Below are 23,385 nucleotides of genomic sequence, written 5' to 3' on the forward strand. Positions count from 1 at the left end.
AGCCAGAGCCGTTTAAGGCAGGCTTCCCCAACCGGCGGCCCTCTGGATGTTGCCGAACTACAATTCCCATCATCCTAGCCACAATATGTTATAGCGGGGGCGATGGGAATTGTAGTTCGGCAACATCTGGAGGGCCGCCGGTTGGGGAAGCCTGCCTTAAACGGCTCAGGCCCTTCTCCCTTGCTGTCCCGTACACCTGGAACCAATTTGGAAGGGCGGTCTATAAATCAATCAAACAAACAAACAAACAAACAAACATCTGGAGGGTTGCAGGTTGGGGAAGCCTGGTTTAAGGGGAGCAGGAAATCTCTGCAGGTCTCAGACATGGTTCCAGGCATAAGGGGCATCAAGGGAGAAAAGGCGGAGTCATTTGAGGGTGCAGGAGGTATCTTAATAAGCTGAGGATGGTGGAGCTGCAGAGCTGAGATGTAGCGAGGGGCAAGACCATGGAAGGGAAAGACCAGGAGTTTGTGCTGATCTGGGAGCAGATTCAAGGGGAGGAGAGCTGGCCTTGTGGTCGCAAGCATGACTTGTCCCCTTAGCTAAGCAGGGTCCGCCCTGGTTGCATATGAAAGGGAGCCTAGAAGCGTGAGCACTGGAAGAGATTCCCCTCCTTAGGGGATGGAGCCGCTCTGGGAAGAGCATCTAGGCTCCAAGTTCCCTCCCTGGCAACATCTCCAACCTAGGGCTGAGAGAGACTCCTGCCTGCAACCTTGGAGAAGCTGCTGCCAGTCTGGGTAGACAATACTGAGCTAGATGGACCAAGGGTCTGACTCAGTATATGGCAGCTTCCTATGTTCCTTATTAGGCCGTAAAGCATGTTTAACGTAAGCAATGGAGAGGCCCTTTCCTTAGCATTCGTCCACTCCTTTTGTCTTGTTCAAAACACTGAACAAATGTTTTGTTCTGGTTATAAGGAAAAACTGCCTCTTGAATCTGAACCCCTTGTCTGTATCCTCCTCCTAAGAGCATCCTTTGCGGTTTGGTGCTGTCTGTTAACTCCTAAAACATCAGGTAGGTTTTCAAATCCTTAAGCTTTTCAAAGCTTAGGGTTTTTTGTTTTTTTTAAAGACCCCAAAGGATTGTGTTTCTTCCTCCCCGCCCCTCCAGGAACTTGGTTATCCCCCACAGAGCGGCCCTTTTCCTGTGCTCTTTCCCCATACATAAATAAATTGTGGGGGCTGGTGTCTGGATTGAATCACAGTGGCATGTTTTATGGCTCTCTGAATAATGGACAGGGGGGAAGAATCCTCTCTCTGTGTGTCGGGAGGGCGATTTAGGTCTGTATGTGTGAAAGAGAGAGAGAAAAGAGAGGTCGCAAATATGATTTGTATAGGTTTGGGTCCTCCCGCAAATGGTTTCTCTCTCCGTTCTCTGTCTGGTAGCCATGCGATGGCTTGGGTGAACCGTTTGCGGAGAGACCCAGACATAGGAAGCTTCCTTCTACTGAGTCAGACCATTGGTCCATCTCGTTCAATATTGTCTTCACAGACTGGCAGCGGCTTCAGGCAGGAGTCTCTCTCAGCCCTGTCTTGGAGATGCTGGGGAAGGAATTTAGGACCTTCTGCATGCAAGCATTCCCAGAGTGGCCCCTTCCCCTATAGGGGATATCTTATGGTGCTCACATGCGGTCTCCCATCCAAATGCAAACCGGGGCAGACCCTGCTTAGCAAAGGGGACAAGTCATGCTTGCGGCCACGAGACCAAATTGGCTTGGAAGCATGGCATTACGGGATCCACTGTTTGTAGTGCTCATTAAAGCTCCCTCTTTCGACCTCTTCACATGAACCTCTTTTTGAGACTATAAACCAGGGCTTCACAACTTTGGCCCGCACTCACAGTGGCCAAGAGATGCGCTGTAGCTCTGTGGCAGAGCATCTGCTTTGCAGACACACGGTCCCAGGTTCAGTCCCCAACAGCATCTCCCGGCAGGTCCTGCCTGAAGAACTGCTGCCAGTCAGAGCAGACAATACTGAGCTGGGCGGACCAATGGTCTGACTCAGTATGAGGCAGCTGGCACTTCTGGGGACAGTGCCAGGTAAAGGTGTGCACGGAACTGGCTGGCCTGGTTCGGTTCGAGTCCAAACCGGATCCGAACTGGACTGGGCCAGTTTGGCCCAGCACTCCCTCAACCCCCCCCCCCCAGTTTTTCTGGGGGGGGGTTGGTCTGGCACTCCCTTGAACCCCCCTGCTCCAGGGGGGCGGTTCTCGAATTCCCCCCCAATTTTTGAATAACGTATTCCACTCTGGGGGACTTCCTCTAGTTGGCGGGGGGTGTCCATGGGGGTTCCCCCTCCCCTCGCCGGCCTCCTTGCCACCCTAACTGGCCGGCCGGCCAGCTCTTCAGCCCATTTGGGCCTTCCCCCTCCAGTGCAGCGGCCGTTCTGGAGGGCCATTGCGCCAAATGGCCAGTTAGGCTGGCAAGGAGGTTGGTGGGGGGGAGGGGGGAACCCCCGCGAATCCCCCCGCTACGTAGAGGAATTCCCCCGGAGGGGGCAAGTGATTTAAAAAACCGCGAACTCCCAGTGGGGTTCGGTCCGAAGTCGGAGTGAACAGGGGGTGGTCCGGTTCGACCCCGGACGGTTGAATCGGACCGATTCGACGTTGAATATGTTTGTCGAACCTGTTTGCACACCACTTCTGCCTAGCCATACTGTAGAGAAAAGATATAAATAAAATATACTGTAAATGTGTGGCTCTTTCAATATATGTTACCCCTGCTAACTTGTCAAAGAGAAACCATTTTTAACATGGTGATTCTCTTTATTTAGCAGGGGGAGAGTAACTGGCCCTCTCCACCCCCAGGACAGCATCCCTCCAGTGACTGATGCTGGTGTCTATCTTGTGTTTCTTTTTAGATTGTGAGTCCTTTGGGGACAGGGATCCATCTTATTTATTTATTATTTCTCTGTGTCAACCGCCCTGAGCCATTTTTGGAAGGGCAATATAGAAATCAAAATAATAACAACAACAACAACAACAACAACAACAACAACAACAACAACAACATGTTAGAACATGTGGCTCTTTCAGCATTGAACCTCCGGCTCGGGGTGTGCAGAATCGGTTCAATTCAAACCATCTTGGTTCGAGCTCAAACTAGTCTGGGGCCTCCCAAAAGGAGCCGGACTGAGTTTGAACTGAACTGGGCCCCGTTCAGATCGACCCGGTTCGACCCGGTTTGGGCGGCTATGCTTGTAAAGGGAAATCCATACAATCCTTACTAGATTCCCCTTTACAAGCAGAGCCACTCGATCTAGGCTGAACAGGTTCGAGCCCATTCGACTGCACAAACCGATCCACCGGCCGGTTCTAACGAACCGGTGGTTCGATTCGAATCTGAACCGAACTGCCGAGAACGGCTCTGTGCACACCCCTACCTTCAGCCTTTCTGAGGCCTTGTCTTGGGACCTTTTCCAGTCTTGCTCTGCTGGCCCCACATTCTCTCGGTCCCCTCCCCACTCAAGGTCTGAATCGGAAGCCCTTGCGAATGAGACACCTCCTATCTCCCAAAGGTTTGGGGATGAGCAGCCATTCCGTGAGACTTGTAACCCTGGCAGGGCCCTGGAATGCCGGATTAAGGGAATGTAAACCTTTGCAATGCAGTTAAGCCCTGGCAGGCGTTCAGATGCTTCCGAAGGGGAAAAGGGCACCCTCCACCCAGACAGCTCCTTCGGATCTCTCTTGATGTGGATTAGGAGAGTGGAAGCTATTAATTATCAGCAATCTGGATGACCCTCTCCTCTTGTTGGAAGAGATGGAGATGTGTTCAGCCCCGGACGGGACCCACCCAGAGCTCCAGGGAGAAGAGAGATGGATTTATATATAGGCCTATATCATGCCTATATGACAGGGGTCCCTAACCTGGGGTCCGTCAGGTGTTGCTGAACTACAACTCCCATCATCCCCAACCACAATAATCTGTAGCAGGGAGTGATGGGAGTTGTAGTTCAGCAACAGCTGCTGTGCCACAGGTGGGGAACCTCGGCTAGATGATATAGGCATTTCTCATTGCCACGAATCCATTGGCACATAAGAAAAGTGCCACCCACTCAAGCTGTCCAGATGCGTTTTGGACGATTAATTGTGGCACATTAGCCCTGTTCGGAGATGGCCGCAGCGGATTAGCAGTTGGAGAGAGGGGATGCCCTCCCCTCTTGCCTGTGGGCTTCTCGGAGGCATCTGGTGGGCCACGGTGTGAAAGAGGATGCTGGGCTAGATGGGCTTCCTTGGGCCTGATCCAGCAGGGCTGGTCTTCTGTTCTTAAGTATATGTGCATACAGGTGTTATCACCCACGTAGATATGTTTGTGTGAATGACTGCACATGTGTTAGCTTGAGAAGTGAGCCTGAGTATGGGCTCCCCTTAAATGCCAGGCACAAATTGGATGTCTGCTTCTGTACATGTGTTGAATAGACCCATTCACACATTATGTTCAACACTCATACGGATAGTGTATAGTGTCACAGGTACAGTCATTCACACGTTATGCTGAATGCGGGTACACAAGTACACTCCCTATCTGTACCATGCATTTGAAGGGTCCGTATCCAGATTCACTTTTAAAATGAACACAGATACACCCATCCACACACTCACGTACAAGTGTACAGACATCGGTACACTCCTGTAGCATAATGTCTGAGTTGGACGAATGTGTGGATAAATACGTGTGAAATCTTTCCCGATCCTGCAGTCTAAGCTGTCTTTCTCTGCTGGCGAGGATCTTTTTTTCCTGTATGGTTCTGTTGTATATTCGTCTGGACTCCATATTCTTGAGGAAACTGCTTTTGAAAAACAAGATAATTGAATGAGTAGATAGGAAGAGGCTTTATGCACAGCTGAGGTTTCATGGAGGATAGATTGCAATGGAGTTATTAAAGGGCCAAATTTCTGTCAGTTTAAAAAAGGGCCACGGTGGGTTGAAAAGATTGGGGCTGTTGCAGTCACGTGCAGGGGGGGTATACTTTGAAAACGAGGGAGACAAGAATTTCAAAAAAGTATGTCTCAAACTACCTGGATTCTGTCTGTGAATTCTTGCGAAATGCAGGGGCACGCATACAATTTCAGGACAGATAGTCAAGATGTGACCCAATATCTTTAATATGTTGTTTTAGGATATAAAGCAGGCACTGTTATGATTTAAAAAATAAATTGAAAATGAAAAGGGTGAAGATGTTAAAAGGCGGGGGGGGGGGGGCACTGTGCAGAGTTTCTCAAGTTCGGCCACCAGGGGGCATGGTGCTTCCAAAAACAGGAGGGAAGATGGGATAGGGGGTCTATAAAACAAATGTGTGTGCGTGCATACTAGGCCTGTGCACAAAGGCAAAAGCCGGGATTGGGTCCGACCCGATCGAATCCGACTCTCGCCGTCATTTAGAGCTTTAGAAAGCGCTGTTTTTTTCCCTGAACAGGGTTGGAAAAATCCGAGCCAAACTGGGCTGTTGGACTCTCTCCAGGCCTAGCGCATACCTGTCTCTCCCCTCTGGCCTAGTCACCTTTAGACGCTTGTCATTCAATAAGCGTCTCTGCTATTCTTGTGGGCAGCCTGCGTTGAAATATCGTTCATGTGATTTTCTTTTCCTTGGGGGTGAGAGCAATCATTTGCATGCCTGAATGGGAAGCCACGTATCCTATGAGCGCTAAGGATGTGCAGAGAACTCAATCGAATTGATACGAATTCGAATCGATTTGACTTGAATCTGCTTGCACAGAATGGGATTTGTTCGAATCGATTTGAATTTGGGTGAACTCGAATCGAATGCAAATAGAATTCAAGCGAATTCTATTCGAGTTCCGGCGAATTGGAATAGATTTGAATGAGTCCCATACTGTGCAAGCAGATTCGAGTTGAATCTATTCGGTCAGATTATTTGCACACCCCTAATGAGCACCGCCCATGTAGATCCCTTGTACTCAAATTAAGACAGTGTCTCATCCATTCACATAATTTCCAGACAAGGCTGTTGTTCCAAATGATCATTTCAACACCACCGCTGGCTTGCGTACTTTCGGCTCCCCTGGGTAATACTGAGGCTGAATCCAACAGGGAAAACACACACATACAAACTCTTCTAATTCAAAGCTCTTTGCTCAAAAATGAACGTATTTCTTGGTGGTGGAGCAGGAAATCTGTCTCACTCACCATTCAGAACTAGTTCATTTGGGGGGCCGTAGTTAGTATCTAACATTTTGCAGACCCTATGTTCTTGTGCAAGCTCATGTTGCTCTGAATTGCACTGCATTGTGGATTTTGTAGTCTATAGTGCTTAGTGACTCATACATGCCGAAATCTAAAACAGATGTATGAAGCTGCTTTCTCCTGAATGCAACCATGTAGCCTAGTATTGTCTGCTCTGCAGACCTTTCTCTAATGGGTGAATTGCTGGTCTTGTGGTAGCAAGCATGGATTTCCCCCTTTGCTAAGCAGGGTCCACCCTGCTGGGAATTTGGATGGGGGAACTACATGTGTGAGCCCTGTAAGACATTCCCCTGAGGGGATGGGGCTGCTCTGGGAAGCACACCCATATGTCTGCATGCAGAAGGTTCCAAGTTTCCTCCCTGGCATCTCCAGATAGGACCGAGAGAGACTCCTGCCAGCAACCGTGGAGAAGCTGCTGCCAGTCTGGGTCGACAGCCGTGAGCTAAATGGACCAATGGTCTGACTCGGTAGAAGGCAGGTTCCTGTGTTCCCAACCCTGCAATCTAAGATGCCCATGGTTGAATCTGGGAGGTTGAAAATACAGCTAAGGCACTGGCCTTGTGGCAGCAAGCATGACTTGTCCCCTTAGCTAAGCAGGGTCCACCCTGGTTGGATATGAATGGGAGACCACATGTGAGCACTGTAAGAGATTCCACTCAGGGGATCGAGCCACTCTGGGAAGAGTAGAAGGTTCCAAGTTCCATGGCAGCTCCTCCAAGAACTCTCGGCGTTCCCCTTGTTTTGACCACCGGGAGTTTTTTTTGGCAGATACTTCTGGAGTGCCATCGGGCGTATCTTCTCTCACAATGAAAGATCCTTCCGGCGGACACCTCTAATAAGGCTGAATGATTGTATCTGGGCCTTGGACACTCTCACTTCTGCCCCAGGAGAGTTCACTCTCCCTGTCAGGGCTCCAAACCCTTCAAGAGTGCCGGGGTGCCTCATCCGTCTCTCCCCAACATGTTGTGACAGATGAAGTCGCCTGGAACGCCTCCTCTCTGGCAGGACCTCCTGGTCGGACACTTCCGAGCCCGGCTCTCCTCTCAAGCTGCCGAGGCCTGATTGAAGGACTCTCAAAGCCCGGAGATCCTTCTTTCCAAAGCTCTTGATCTGCCTTTACTCTTGACCAGCTTTCGCTTGGTGTTTAACAATAGTGTCTTCCTCTTATAATGATGCTCTCGAAAGCAGTTCTTCTTGACGTGGGGGCTACCAGATGTTGCTGAACTACAACTCCCAGCATCTCCAGCCACCGGGGATGCTGGGAGGTGTAGTTCAGTGACATCAGGACCCCCACGTTAAGAAGCGCTGCTCTGAAGAGCTGTGTCTCCGCTGGCAGATTTGCCTCCTTGAGAAGCTGAAGTACATAAGAGCAGCCCTGCTGGATCAGGCCCAAGGTGGCTCATCTAGTCCAGCATCCTGTTTCACAAAGTGGCCCACCAGATGCTGCTGGAAGCCTACAGGCAGGAGTTGAGGGCGTGCCCTCTGTGACTCCCCTGCAACTGGTACTCGGAGGCATCCTGCCTCTGAGGCTGGAGGTGGCCCACAGCCCTCTGACTACTAGCCGTTGATAGACCTCTCCTCCATGAAGTTTTCTAAGCAACAACAACAAATATTTATATCCCGCTTTTGAACAAAATTTTCCAAAGTGGTTTACATCGAGAAATAACAAACAAATAAGAGGGATCCGTGTCCCTGAAGGGGCTCACAATTTAAAAAGAAACGCAAGGTAGACACCAGCAGCAGTTACTGGAGGGATGCTGTGCTGGGAGTGGATCGGGCCAGTTGCTCTCCCCCTGCTCAATCAAGAGAACCACCACTTTGAAACGGTGCCTCTTTGTCCAGTTAGCAGGGGATGAAAGCCATCCAGCCGGAGATGAAAGTCATCCAGGCTGTTTGACTGTCACCTCATCTTGTGGCAGAGCGTTCCATAGGCTGATTATATGTCGTGTGAAAAAGTCCTTGCTTTTGTCGACCCTCAATGTCCTGGCCATCAGCTTCACAGGATGACCCCTGGTTTGAGTGTCAGGCGAGGGAGAGAAAAAATCTCTCTCTCTCTCTCAACTTCCTCCACACCTTGCATGATTCTATGGACCTCTATCATGTCTCCCCTCTCGGCCGTCTCATGTTTTTTCTAAACTGAAAATGCCCTGGTGTCGTAGCCTTGCTTCGTAAGGAAGCAGCGCCGGCGCCGGGTTGAGTTTGTGCCTTTCCCGAGCCCAGAGCAGAACCAGTCCTTGGAGTGGTGTCGTCTCTCCCTTTCTCTCTCAACTCAAAGAGGGGTAAGATTCTCTCTGGCCTTTTCAGCCACGGCACCTTCGGCTTCAGTTAATATGTGAACTCAGTGATTTGAGAGTGGCTCCGAAACATCTGCTGCTGTGCTCAGGGATGTCGTGGCAACATATATGCCAGCTCCGGTCAAGTGGTCCGGCTTGATCCTATCGGTCGTTCCCAGGACAAATGGCATTGTCTACTTTACCGATGGGGAAAGGCATAGGTCAGTAGAAGAGCCTCTGTGTTGCATGCAGGAAGTCCCAAGTTCGCTCCACTGAGTGGGCTAGGAAAGCTCCCCGATCCGGAACCCTGACCACCATTGTATAGCCCCGGGCTTCACAGCCTCAGCCCTCTCACTGTTGCTGGACTACGACTCCCATCACCCCCAACAAAAGGGGCCAGTCATCGGGGATGGAGAGAGTCGTCGTCCGACATCAAGTGGTCCGTGAATATTTGTCGTATTCGTCGTCGTGTGGATGATCCCGATGAACATCTGCTTGCCTGCAGAAAGTTCCACGTCCCCTCCTTGGCATCTCCAAGACAGGGCTGGGAGCCTGAGAGAGACTCCTGCCTACAACCTCCTGCCTGCAGCCGCCCAGCGACGAAAGTTTGGGGCGGTGTACAAATCTGATAAATAAATAAATAAACCTTGGAGATGCCGCTGACGGTCTGATGGACCAAAGGCTGGATTTGGTAGAAGGCAGCGGCTTCCTATGATCCTACAAAGTGTCATAGGAACATAGGAGGCGGCCGTATACTGAGTCAGACCCTTGGTGCGTCTAGCTCAGGATTGTCTACACAGACTGGCAGCGTTTTCTCCAAGGTTGCAGGCAGGAGTCTCTCTCAGCCCTATCTGGAGATGCTGCCAGGGAGGGAACTTGGAACCTTCTGCAGGCAAGCAGGCAGGTGCTCTGCGTCTTCCCAGTGCGACCCCATCCCCTAAGGCGAGTATCTTACAGTGCTCCTATGTAGTCTCCCATTCAAATGAAGACCAGGGCAGACCCTGCTTAGCAAAGGGGAGAATTCAGGCTTGCCCCCACCAGACCAGCTCTCCTTCTGTCGTCGGATGCGAAGGTCTCACTCGGGCGCAAAGTTCTCTTTTACGATGTCCAAAATGTCGGTCTGTTGTTAGGGTGGGTTCAACCACCTGACTTCTCTCTTTTTCTCTCCCTCTTCAATTGCAGATGTGAACGAGTGCGAAACTGGGAATGCCGGCTGCGAGTTCCAGTGCTGTAACACCATTGGGAGCTTCTACTGCAAGTGTCCGGAAGGGTCGAAACTGCGGGAGGATGCGAGGACGTGCGAAGGTACTGGCAGTCCGTCGGACGATCTGGCATGGCGCTGGGTGTCTTTCTCTTGGTTTTATGTCATGGGTAGGAAATCTTGGGGGTAGCTTGGGAGGAGAGCTGGTCTGGTGGCTGCAAGCATGAATTGCCCTCTTGGCTAAGCAGGGTCTGCCCTGGTTTGCATTTGAATGGGAGACTAGAAGTGTGAGTGCTGAAAGATATTCCCCTCAGGGGATGGAGCCGCTCTGGGAAGAGCATCTAGGCTCCAAGTTCCCTCCCTGGCAACATCTCTAAGATAGGGCTGAGAAAGACTCCTGCCTGCAACCCTGGAGAAGCCACTGCCAGTTTGTGTAGACAATCCTGAGCTAGATGTCCCAGTGGTCTGACTCAGCTTCCTGTGTTGCTTTTTGCTTAGAAGCTTCTGGGCTCAGTTACTTACGTCTCCACTTGAAAGGATCTTGGGCAGCCAGAGTGGAATGACATCGGAGGCTGCCACATACTGAGTCAGACCATTCGTCCATCTAGCTCGGTATTGTCTACCCAGGCCGGCAGCGGCTTCTCCAAGGTTGCAGGCAGGAGTCTCTCCCAGCCCTACCTGGAGAAGCTGCCAGGGATTGAACCTGGAGCCTGGAACCTGGGTGCTCTACCCTGAGCTAAGGGCCCATCTCCAATGGGCCTTGCACAAGGAACATCGGAAGCCGCCATATACTGAGTCAGACTGTTGGTCTATCTTCTCTCAGTAGTAGAGAAGGTGGCGAGGTCTACCTTACTTGGCCCCGCCTTCCTCTTTTGCCGCCTTCTCTCCTACCATTCACATCGTTTGGGAGGCGGGAGTGCTCTCACCCCCGTCCCGCTTTGCCATCGCTCAGCAGTGGCTTTAAAAGCAAAAACAAAAACAGACCAGCCCCGTCCCTAGGTGGCCATGCCCTTGGCGTCCCTGTCCCGGTTTCAGCTGATGCCATGTTGGCAACCCTAGTTCAGGAGAAAGGAAGTAAAAACGTATGGAGATGTCAAATATTTATATACTGCTTTTCAAAATAGTTTCCCAAAGCTGTTTACATATAAATAAATGAAGTAAGTAAATAAATAAGATAGATCCCTGTCCCCAAAGGGCTCACCATCTGAAAAAGAAACATAAGATAGACATCAGCAACAGCCACCGGAGGGATGCTGTGTTGGGGACGGAGAGGACCAGTTACTCTCCCCCTGCTAAATAAAAGAGAATCGCCACTTTAAAAAGGTGCCTCTTTGCTCAGTTAGCAGGGGGAGCGTGTGACTTTGATTGGTTATGTGGATGCTTTTGCATAGATGCTCTTAACTTCTGAAAAGCAAATGGTGTCCTTGTAGAATAGAATAGAATTTTTATTCTGGTCCATTGACCAGCAGAATACAAGACATCTTCCACACGAGGCCAATAAACCAGCAGAATAAATATAAGAAGAATGTTGAGAAGCTCAGGAAACACACAGATGAGCATTAAAAACACAAACCAAAACCTCCCTGAACCACCTTCATAAGAAACAGAAGTACCTACTGTATTGATCTGAATCAAAGACTAGGTTTTTGCCCCACATTTTTAATATTAGAAATCAGGAGGTTGTCCTAAATTCAGAGTCTTTTTCCTTTCATGTAAATGCAGGCATAACTTGTATGTAACTTCTGCTTTTTATGGGGGTCATCCTAAATCCAGAGCTGTCTTCGATGCAGTAAATACGGTCAAACCTGGCTCAGCCTAAACACAATTCAAGAGTCTTTTTTTTCCGGCAAATGCAACCAGCAGCCGAAATGTATTTTGCTACTCTTTCGGTTGTTGGCCAACTGTGGTCTGATCAAAAGAGAGAGAGAGAAAACTCAGCAGATCTGCCAAGAAATTTGGTAATTGTTGGGGGGCGGGAAATAAAGTTACCACGTCCGATAAAGCAAATCCTTGTGTGTGAGAAACGAGCAGACAAAGAGAACCACTATTATGGCGGTCCTTGTCACGTCCACTTTGTCCCTAAGTGTGTGTGTGTGTGTGTCTGTGTCTGTGTGTGTAGTTCCTGGGAATGCAAAAAGAGCAGAAACCCCCTGCTCTGCTTCTCCCTTCCTTGCTTTATGCAGGGCAACATGCGATTATCTGGCTTCTAAGAGAGTTTCCTTTTCTTCTGGAGTTCGGTCGCTGGAATTCTCCTGCCAGGAATGTAAAGGTTCTCCCGGTGCCCTTTTCCGCAGCTGTGTGTTGTCTGGGAGAGGAGAAGGCCATCGGACCGGTGGTTTCAAAGAGGTTTTGCTGCCCTGCCGATGTTTTGGGAAAGTGTGTGTGTATGTTTTAACAAAGGGCTAAGCTGGATTTAAGCAGATTGGTTTTCGCTGTCTCTTTGGGGGGGAAGGGGGCAGGTGTGGGGGGAAGGAAGGCTCAAAAAGCAGAGGTTTTTTGTTTCAGTGCACGGTGTGAAGAAACTGGCTTTACGAAAGCCCGCATTGATGAAACGCACCCCACTTTCTGTTTTCACCACCCTATTCAGGGTGGTGAGAATGGGGGGTCATTGGGGGGATTTTCAGGGGTGGATAAACGGGGCTTTCTGTAGTTTGTGATCATCTGTCAGTGGCCATTTCTGCCCCCCTCCAGAATCCCCCCCCCCGAATATCTATATTTCTCTTAAGCATAAGGTAAAGTGTGCCATCAGTTTGATTTTGACTCCTGGCGCCCACAGAGCCCTGTGGTTGTCTTTGGTAAAATACAGGAGGGGTTGATCATTGCCTCCTCCTGCGCAGTATGAGATGATGACTCTCAGCATCTTCCTATATCGCTGCTGCCCAATATAGTACCAGCGGGGATTCGAACCGGCAACCTTCTGCTTGTTAGTTAAGCATTTCCCTGCTGTGTGCCGCTTAAGGTTCTCTTAGGCGTACATGCCGCTAATCTCATGTGTGGCAGCTCTCGCGAGAGTTTGCAAGCAAGCTGCTGACAGGGGAAGAGGAAAGCGGCAGCGCTGGAGGCAAGGCGGGAAACAAAGTGGCAGGGATGGCAAAATGGAGCAGGTGGGGGGCAGGCGGGAGAAAACAGGAGCGGCGGGGGAAGAAAGCAGCAGTGGCAGGTGGGCAGGAAAGCGGCAGCGGCAGGCAGGTGTGAGAAACTAGAGGTGCAGATGTTCTGCGTCCGGCCCATCTAGCATTCATTTATTTTTAAATGTATATACCACCTTCCATAAAGCACATCCCAGGCCGGTTTACAGAAGCTGATACAATAGAATTCCATAAAATCACATTAAAATATTAAAATCAATTAAGACCATAATGAATGTCACTGCATCACCATACAGCACCCTGTCTCAGGGCATTCTGTGGAGGGGGTTGGGGGCGGGAAATTGCAGCCACCAAGAGGGCCGCATGAGTGGCAACGGAAAGGAAAGGCCGAAGGGAAAAAGATAAGCCAGGTTGGCCCACCCTCTTGTCCTCAGATCCCCAAAACATGCACCCAAATTTGTTTCTGGCTTAGCATAGGGATATAGGAAGCTGCCGTATACTGAGTCAGACCCTTGGTCCATCTAGCTCAGTCGTGTCTTCACAGACTGGCAGCGGCTTCTCCAAGGTGGCAGGCAGGAGTCTCTCTCAGCCCTATCTTGGAGATGCTGCCAGGGAGGGAACTTGGATCCTTCTGCATGCAAGCAGGCAGGTGCCCTTCCTAGAGCGGCCCCATCCCTTCGGAGGAATCCTTTACAGTGCGCACACATGTAGTCTCCCATTCAAATGCAAACCAGGGCAGACCCTGCTTAGCAGTGGGGACCATTCATGCTTGCTACCGCAAGACCAGCTGATGCTTAGGTTTCGGTTTTGTCCACTGGCTACCCAAACCCACTCGCAAAATGCTGCCCTCGAGAGGAACAGAAGCAGAATGCATTTCTGCAAATGCCCTTAATTTCCTTTTGCATGGTCCGACTGTAATATCTGAAGGATCATATTATTCAACATGAGGGAGAGGAGGGTTAAATGGCAAAATTTGGGAGATTTGCCCAGCATTTAATGCCCCGCTCCCATACCATGCCAAGGTCCTGTCTGCTTCCTGAGCCTCTAGCAGATTAAACGGGTGCTGTCCACTTGCGTCTGCAGATACAAAGGCAACATCACTGCTGAACAATGGACTCTATTGCGTTGGTCTCATGTAACTTGACTCTGTTTCCTGTGAGCGGGTCTCATGTCAGGGCCTGGGTGGTCATGAGCGGAACGGTGGTATGGTTCATATTGAAAGCGCAGTTCATATTGAAAGCGCGAAGTTTAGGATGCCTAGATCAGGGGTTCTCAATCTGCGGCACTCCAGATGTTGCTGAACTACAACTCCCATCACCCCCAGCCACAATACACTGGAAACATCTGGAGTACCGCAGGGTAGGAACCCCTGGGCTAGCTGATGGTGTGCCGAAAGGTCTCTGCTTGACCTGCATACCATAGTAGAAAGCATTTCTTTCTACACAATATGGAGCAGTTCACCTGTCATGTGAGACCAAGATTAAACCTTGGTTTTGTGTGATGTCCCCAAGTCTAGGGAATGCACATTTCCCTCTCTTCTCCCCTCCTGTGCGGGGCTTGGAATAATTCTACTTTTGGTCATGGTTAGAAAGAAACCAAGTTCAGTAATATCTTCCAATACAACCGGTCTTGGCCAGTTCTATCCAAAGTTGCCAAACAAACTATGATCTGAACTGAGGTTTGAACTCGGAATTATTCTAATTTGGATCATGGTTAGAAAGAAACCAAGTTCAGTGATATCTTCCAGTCCAAACGGTCTTGGCCAGTTCTATCCAAAGTCGCGAAGCAAACCATGATCTAAGCTGAGGTTTGAACTCGGAATCATTCTAACCCTTCTAGAGCTTAATCTATGTAAGTGATTGTGTAACTAAAACAAGGCATTGCAGTCATTCCAGGTGGATTATCCCAGAGCAGCGGCGCTCGTAGTGTGTGGGCCTGCGATGCTCCATACCTACACTGTGCAGGTGCGCCAGGATGCTGTGCCCACCATGGGGGGGTTTGCCTGCTCCATGGCTTCCCTCCACCCCCCCCCCAAGCTGCACAAATGGCAAATAGCGTGATGGGTGTGAGGCAGTGGTGGGACTCTGGGGAGGGCCCCCCCCAGAACTTTTGGAGGCCCCTCCTGGAGGCAGGAGGCCAAGGCCCCGATCCCCACGGTTTGTGGCTAAGAGTGCCTCCGCACATGGGCCACTTCTTGGGAAAAGAAAAGAAAAGTGGGTCATGCCAGAATGTGGTGAGTCACGGTCTGGAGATGTGTTGGAACAGTCGACATGCTGGTTCAATTACTTCAAAGTCAACTGATGGTGACCTCACCATCTAAAATTCATTGGCCCCGGGCAGCTGATGAGGTGTTCTTAAGAAAAAGAGAGGGGAAAATAAACCAAAGTTGAGATGGCGTGGAAGATATTTGGAGTCATCCCCCACACACCAAGTTTAATCTGCTGCCCCTGAGAGAGATTTAACAGGCTCTAAAGGCATTGGGCCATCTGCACAGGAGAGGAGAGCTGGTCTTGTGGTAGCAAGCATGGCTTGTCCCCTTAGCTAAGCAGGGTCTGCCCTGGTTGCATCTGAATGGGAGACTTGATGTGTGAGCACTGTAAGATGTTCCCCTCAGGGGATGGGGAACCTCAGAAGGTTCCAAGTTCCAAGGAAGAGCAGAAGGTTTCAAGTCCCCCCCCGGCTTCTCAAAGATAGGGCTGAGAGCAATTCCTGCCTGCAACCTTGGAGAAGCCGCTGCCAGTCTGTGCAGACAATACTGAGCTAGATAGACCAATGGTCTGACTCGGTTATGGCAGCTTCCTATGTAAGTTCCCATGACTACTTGAGAATGCTGCACTGACTCCTAGAGAATGGGTCCACATTAAGAGCAGCCTGGGGTTAGGAAGCTCAGTAGATTGGATGTTCAGGAATGCAGGCAAGCCAAATGTCTTGTATTCTTGCCACGGCACACACAAACATATATATATATTTCATGTTTTATTGGGAAAAAGATAAATTTTCAGGCGTTCCACACAACCGAGTGGTGTGAAAGCAACAGCGTCGTCCAGATCGGAGCCAAGCGAAGCCATTTTTAATTTCCCTAGAATTCCCTGGACAAGGATTAGCCCATTGAATGATTAAAGGTTTCTTGGCACTGGAGGAAATGAACCATCCATTCTCCGCTCTGTCAGTCCAGGCAGTGAGGGGCTGATTTGCAAGGAAGCCTGGCAAGAGACTTTGGATAGCATTATTCTTGACCCCCACGTTCACCCCAAACTCAGACTGACCCCTACCTCTGAACCAAACTTGTCTTCATCCCCTTTTCTTTCTTTTTCTTTTCTTTTCAAGCAGCTGGGTTTGCTCAAAGACTCTTCTTGTGATGCTCAAAGATTCTTCTTGTGATGCTTTCAGTTGTGTCTAAACCAGGAGGCACCAGCATGTCCTACATAGCTTAGGAGCATCGGAAGCTGCCTTATACTGAGTCAGACCCTTGGTTGGCCTAGCTCAGTATTGTCCACACTGACTGGCAGCAGCTCTCCGAGGTTACAGGCATGAGCTGAGCCCAACCTGGCCTAGAGATGCTGCCGGGGATTGAACCTGGAACCTTCTGCATGCAAAGCAGATGCTCTACCACTGAGCTAAGGATGCTTTGATGGAGCTGCCAAGTGGAGTCCGGCCATTGGTCTCTCTAGCTCAGTATTGTCTACTCTGACTGGCAGCATCTCTGCAGGGTTTCAGGCAGTGGTCTCTCCCAGCCCTACCTAGAGATGCTGCCAGGGATTGAACCTGGGACTCTCTGCATGCAAAGCAGATTCTCTACCACTGAGCTATGGCCACATGCCCTAAGTGGAAGAGTATCAGCTCTCTGGGGTTTCAGAGCTGGTCCTGTGTTGCAAGCATGAATGGTCCCCTTTGCTAAGCAGGGTCTGGCCTGGTTTGCATTTAAATGGGGGACCACATGTGTGAGCACTGTAAGATATTCCCGTTAGGGGGTGGGGCCACTCTGGGAAGAAGGACCTGCAGAAGTTCCCAGGCCTCCTGCCTGCAACCCTGGAGAAGCTGCTGCCGGTCTGTGCAGACAGTACTGAGCTAGATGGGCCAAAGGTCTGACTCAGTAGAAGGCAGCTTCCTTGAAACCACAGCAGATCAGGCTGTGTCTCCTTTCCCCATGCTTTCAAAAGCCCAGGAGTATTTCCAGACGAGACTTGTAGCTCACTTCTCCGCTGGCGTGAAGGGTGTATGTTCACATATCGTCCAGATTTACCCCGAAGTCCCTGTGAGCTATCGAGGAGCACTGCAGAGACGATTCAGGTTTCTCACTGCGCATTGGAGTGTAGCCGATTTATTTCTGGGGTAGAAAAACAAAATCTGTTTTTTGTATCGGTTTTTGGGGGCAAATTCTAACCCGCGGTAAATCCTATTGTCTGGAAATGCTCCGAGAGATAGGAACATAGGCCGTTGCCATATACAGAGTCAGACCCTTGGTCCATCTCGCTCAGGATTGTCTACAGAGACTGGCAGTGGCTTCTCCAAGGTTGCAGGCAGGAGTCTCTCTCGGCCCTCTCTTGGAGATACCACCAGGGAGGGAACTTGGGACCTAGATGCTCTTCTCAGAGCGGCTCCATCCCTTAAGTGGAATCTCTTCCTGTGCTCACGCAGGTAGTCTCCCATTCAAATGCAACCAGGGTGGACCCTCTCTTAGCAAAGGGGACAAGTCGTGCTTGCTACCATAGGACCAGCTCTCCTCCTTTGATTGTGGAATCTCTTGATCTAGTTTGATCTTCAGAATCTCAATGGGGCACATGCTGTCTGTGCTGTCTGCCCTATGCCTTCATGGTCTCTTTGTCCCAACTGCTACAGCATGTACACACACACACACACACACACACACACACACACACACACACACACACACACACAAATGCAACAATTATCTGGAAATCAACCGAATCGTTCACACACGAAGCGAGCACACAGATAGATAAACTTTATCACGATTGAAGCGAGCACACCCGAAGCGAGCACCGTGTGCGAGCAAGCTCTGAATTTCGTCCCACCACCTCGTTTTGTTTAGAGATGTGAAAAATATAAAGCTTGCGGGATCTTCCATTTTTTTAAAAAAATCTTCTGGGCTTTTTCAGAAGGTGTGAAGCTAACCCGAATAACCTGACTGTGTGTGGGAGGAGGCCCTCTGCTTTGAGGGCAGGCGGGTGGGTTTCTGAGTGGAGCTGGAACGGGCTACTTTGGGCATCTCCGGAGAGTGCAAGCCGTGGGTTCAAAGTCTCTTGCTCGCTCTGGGCGTCTTAATTTGATGGATGATCGTGGTCCCACTTTCAATGACACTGGGTTGCTGGGCTCTTTGGAGACCTCCCGTTTGAAGTTCCTTTTAAACAAACAGCTGCTCTGCTCTGGGCAGCAGGATACTGGTCCACACTGGCCAAAAATCTCCAGGGTGCAGCGTTTGTTTTTCAGATGCAAAGCTGTGCAAAAGAATGCTTTAATCTCCAAAACGTGCACACTGATGCTTTGCTCTTTTGTTTTTGACACGCTCTGACATGGGTACCATTTATTTAAACTCAACTCATAGGAAGAAATGGAGAGAAACAAGATATGGGCTGAATGCATCTGGCATGCTTGATTACTACTAAGGCACTTTTTTTTCAGTCCCTGGGAGCAACAATAGGAACATAGGGAGCTGTTTTGTACTGAGTCTGACCGTTGGTCCATCTAGCTCAGTATTGTCTACACAAACTGGCAGCAGCTTCTCCAAGGCTGCAGACAGGAGTCTCTCTTGGCCTTATCTGGGTGCTTTCCAGATTAGACCCTGCAACGGGGTCACGACATAGCTCTGAAGTGTGCTTCCACAGTCCCTACGCTGACAGCAGGGTGATATTCAGATTTCCAATGCCTTGTTTCGAATTCAGTCGCTGCAATATAGTGCTATGACGTTGCATTAAAAAATTGCTATTTTCTTTGGGTTGTTAGTTTTCGCAAGACTGCTCCCCTTGCTAGGTGCTTTGCTATTTACGTTTTGAATGCGATTTGCTTCTTCGGAAGCATTTTGCTGCTGTTGAGTGGCTAATCTGGAAAGCGCCCTGGAGATGCCAGGAAGGGAACTTGGAAGCGTCTGCATGCAAGCCTGCAGGTTCTTTTCTACAGAGTTACGGCCCCACCCCCCTGAGTGGAATGCCTCATGGTCCTCGCATGTGCTCTCCCATCCAAATGCAAACCAGGGTGGGCCCTGCTTAGCAAGACACTTCATGTGTGCTACCACAGGGCCAGCTCTCCTCCACCGATGCGATGAATGATACCGATACAGATACGAAGATCATGTAGCCGCACCCAAAATGAACTTGGTGGTTTGAGTTGTGGATTCTGGTTGAAGCGGTTTAGTATATGAGCCACCGGGGGAAAGGTGGTTGTGGTGGTGATTTTTGATGTCTACACCCTGGGGCGGGCGGGTGGGAGGTGATAGCCATGCTAGGCTTTCAGTGTCTTGTCTTATGCTTCGATTGTCCTGACCATTGAACCGTTTTAAAGAAACAAAACGCAAGAACTACTTAGTGTAAAATTGTATCCGTGTTTTGCGAGTGGCATGGGAATGAAAATGGACAGGGATGCCCTCCAAAGATTACTCCACGGAACGAGTACAACTGTCTGTGCATCGCGACCCCGACGCTTTCCTCTGTGCAAAAATGACTGCAATTTCCCCCTAATGGTTTGGCTGGGTAGGGATCAAGACGGAGTGATAACACAGAGAACGCTGTCAGTGCAACAATGCAGCCACCCTCTTTTCCATCTCTAGGAAGTTAGACGTTGCCAAAAAGGGCTAGGAGCATTTGGCCCCTGATATAATACTGATGGCCAGCATTTTGTGGGCTTGGCTCATGGACTAATTCCTGGAGAGTTGTTCATTCATTGATTCATTGATTAATCAAATTTGTACACCACCCCAAACCTTTGTCTCTGGCTGGTTAACAATAACATAAAACTAGTTAAAGCATACACCAAAATCTCAAAACAATTTAGGCAATCTAAAAGTTAAAAAAATTAAAAAAAAAATTAAAAAGCTAGAAAAGCTTGGGTGAAGAGGTGGGTTTTCAAGTGCTTTTTAAATGAGTGTGTGTGTGTATACACACACACACTTCACAAGAACAAGCTTTGCAGATCTCTTGCTTCCAATCGCCACCTCCAGATTAAGGGCCATTCTGTTAGGCTGGCAAGTTGGCAACCCTAGTTGTTGTTGCAGGAAAGGTTGTGCCGTCGAGTCAGTATCGACTCTTGGCGACCACAGAACCCTGTGGTTTTCTTGGTAGAGTACAGGAGGGGTTGACCATTGCCATCTCCCGCGCAGTATGAGATGGTGCATCTTCCTATATCGCTGCTGCCCAATATAGGAGTTTCCCACCCATTTTCTGGGAAACACACCAGCGGGGATTCAAACCAACAGCCTCCTGCTCTCTAGGCAAGTTGCTTCTCCACTGCGCCATTAGGTGGCTGCTGTGACGAGAGAGAGAGAAAGAGAGAGAGAGAGCACCATCCATATCCATGGTTGGGAGACTATGGCCTTATTCACACGCAACATGAAACAGAGGTGAAACAGAGGTGAAGCAGCCTCTGGTTTCAATTCAAGTATGTCCGAACATGGGCGACTGCAGTTCAGACCAAAAATGGACCCGCGGTTCCCTTCCCCAGATCCCAATTTGTACCTTCGGTTTGTTAAGAGGTTTGCCTCCTGGACCTCTGGTTTAGTGATGCCAGCTTTGCGCCCGAACCGAATGTGGCACCACAGTCTGCCTGTCCGGCAACCGGAGATTGATGAAGCAAGCTCCTCCCTCGCTCCGGCTGCTATTGGCTGCCGTGGCTGTCCTTTGGTCAAGCCCCAGGGACAATTCCTGGCAGCGTCTCCACCTGGGAAGGAGTCCTGCCCGGAACCTTGGAGAGCTGCTGCCTGTCAGAGTAGTCAGTGCTGAGCTACCAATGGTCCAACGCAGTTTAAAGCATTTATACCGCATGTTGTATGTGTCTGTATGCTGTTGCGTTACCCCACCTATGCATATTGGCAGAGTTTTCTCAACTTAAATCAGAATTTGTGCTTGGAGAGAGAGAAGCGCATCTAATCCACCCTCCCCAAAGCCTTCACTTTTAACACTGGATTGAATTCAAAAGCCTGTTTGTGTCCAGCTGTGTGTGTGTGTGTTTACAAGAAACTTGAGGAAGAAAATAAATCTGAAGCACATTAAGCAGCCCACATGACAGGCCGGCTGATGCTCTCTGATCGTTCATCTGAGACTGCTGCCAGGAATCTTTTCCATGGCTGCCCACCGAGGCCGAGGTCTGCTTCCAGAGCGTGTAGACAGATGCGGAGCGAGAGCCAGGCAGCTTCAGCTGGGCGTCAGCGATCTTTAGTCGCAAGCTAAGAAGAGCTTCCAGTTTTCTGGGTTTGAATCCCTGGGAGGAGTTCTCATAAGTCTTGTGTTCCCCTTGAGCTGCAACTCAGCTCCTTTCCCTGCCCTTGGATCACGCTCGAGAGAGCTTGGACTCCGGTGGCCTGCTCCGATGTGGCCCAACTCTGTCTCAGCTGAACCGCTCTCCGATTCGGCCCAAATTGGTCCCCTGCTGAAGCAGATCAGATCAGGTGGTCTGATCCGGTGGCCAGCTCGAGAGAGCTTGGATGGCTTAAGAGGGCGAGCCTTGCTTTCGAGGTATATCGGTCTGTTTTAGAGGGCTGTGCAGAACGCTGGTGGCCTACTCCGATGTGGTCCAATTCTGTCTCAGCTGAACCGCTCTCCGATTCGGCCCAAACTCGTCCCCTATTGAAGCAGATCAGATCAGGTGGTCTGATCAGATCAGGTGGTGTGATCAGATCAGTCGGTCTGATCAGATCAGTCGGTCTGATCAGGTGCTCTGATCAGATCAGGTGGTCTGGGGTCAGCTGTCAGCTCTTTGCTATAGTCCTCTCCATTCGCTGACCCTTTTATGGTACTTATCGGACTGAAAGAAACACCAGATTGGCAGGCTCCCAGCAATAAGGGAGCGCTGACATGGTTTCACTTCTAAAAAGGCTCTCGCAGGTTCCCCTCACGTTAATTCCTCCGGAGTCCAGGGTACTGTAGTCTTTGCATGGGCTACAGCCATTCCAGCAGCCCTGCAAAAGACTATGGTTTCCAAGGAACTCAAAGGGAATGACTGTGGTGGAAGCCAGCAGAGAGTAGCTCTAAAAGTGAAGCCACACACCAATTGCTGTCCTCCCACTGCCTTAGGGGATGGAAGTTTGGGGCGGTATACAAATAATGACAGATAGAGAAATCCATTAGGGATGTGCACGGAACCAGTGTGGCTGGTTCGGTTTGAATCCGGACTGGATTTGAACCAGCTCTGCCGGGTCGGGCTTTGGGCTTGGCTGAACTGGTTCCAGTCCGGTTCAGCCATTGAACCAGGCGGAACTGGTTCACAGGCTGGCTCTGGTGTACTTGTAAAGAGGAATCCTTGAGGATTCCTTGAGCGTAATCCTTACGCTAAAGGAGCGATTCTCCTTTAGAGGGGGCTGCAGTGGAGAAGCATCGGAGGCGGCAGGAGGCGGGGGCGGGGGCTTCTCCAAGGCCCCCGCCGGCCTCCGAAATGATAGCCCAGGCTAGCTGTGGCCCGGTTTGTGACCTCCACGCATGCGCAGAGGTCATTTGCATCACCTCAAAGATTCCCCTTTACAAGTATACCTGACTTGACCCGCTAAATGGTTCTTGGAACCGGGGTCGGTCCGGTTCGAATGCAGACCTCTCGAACCAGGCCGGTTCGATGTCGAGTCGGGCTCAAATTGAGCCAGCTCACGCAAGCCTAATATCCTCTGTCTGTGTCATGCCCCCTGCACAGTCCACTAAAGTACCCGAGGCTGCAGCCATGTCGGCATCCAACACTGTGGGCCATGCACAAGCTTTATCTCCTCTCCAGCCTCGCCATGTGATTCTACATCCAGTGTCTTCGGTGCTCCGTGACTTTCCCAACCTTTGAGCCCCTGCTTGCAGAACTGGGACCATCTTTGAAAAAAAATGAAATGTGAGTGTCTGATTTTTAGCTGGCTTTTAGGAAGCCAACCTGTGATGTTCTAGGGCGGGGCTGCCCAACTTCAGCCCTCCTGCAGATGTTGGCCTACAACTCCCACAATCCCTGGTGATAGGCTACTGTGGCTGGGGATTATGGGAGTTGTAGTCCACCAAAAACAGCTGGGGGGGGCCTCAGTTGAGCAGGCGTGATCTAGGGGGCAGGGGAGGGAAGGAGTGTAGCTTATCCAATTACCAGATAATGCCTTCCTTGTGCACGGTTTGAGAGACGTTCAGGGAACTGTCTGGATTCTGGAAGCCATTGCAGCCCGACAGCTTGGAAGTGGTATGTGTTAAATTTCCGGTCCTCTTTGTTTATCCGCATCCTTCAGAGCCAGGGCGGCATGGGATGGTTAAAGGGACAGCCAAGCTGCTAATCTCCAGAATCGAGGCATCATTGCGAAACCGCTGCATACTCTTGATGCAGACAAGAAATACATCCCCAATCTGCCAGATTCTTTCCGTTAGATGTTTCTGCGGATAGGAAGGGCTGAACGGTATGCGTTAGTACGTTCAAAACAGGTTTGTTTGTTTGTTTTTAATG

At 50.1% G+C, this 23,385-nt stretch overlaps 1 protein-coding gene across 3 annotated transcripts in view; it reads left to right on the forward strand.

Annotated features, from left to right (window-relative positions):
• MEGF6 (multiple EGF like domains 6) overlaps nt 1-23,385 on the forward strand; it is a 206,267-nt gene that overhangs the window by 81,460 nt on the left and 101,422 nt on the right. For 2 of the 3 annotated variants that reach the window (XM_053281573.1, XM_053281575.1), the window contains exon 5: nt 9,658-9,780. The exons of the other annotated variant lie outside the window; for it this stretch is intronic. In XM_053281573.1, the coding sequence (XP_053137548.1) occupies nt 9,658-9,780 (123 nt within the window). The remainder of the gene's footprint in view (nt 1-9,657; nt 9,781-23,385) is intronic. 3 annotated transcript variants of the gene reach the window in all.

Source organism: Hemicordylus capensis, chromosome 16 (genome assembly GCF_027244095.1).
Source record: "Hemicordylus capensis ecotype Gifberg chromosome 16, rHemCap1.1.pri, whole genome shotgun sequence".
Lineage (NCBI taxonomy): Eukaryota > Metazoa > Chordata > Lepidosauria > Squamata > Cordylidae > Hemicordylus > Hemicordylus capensis.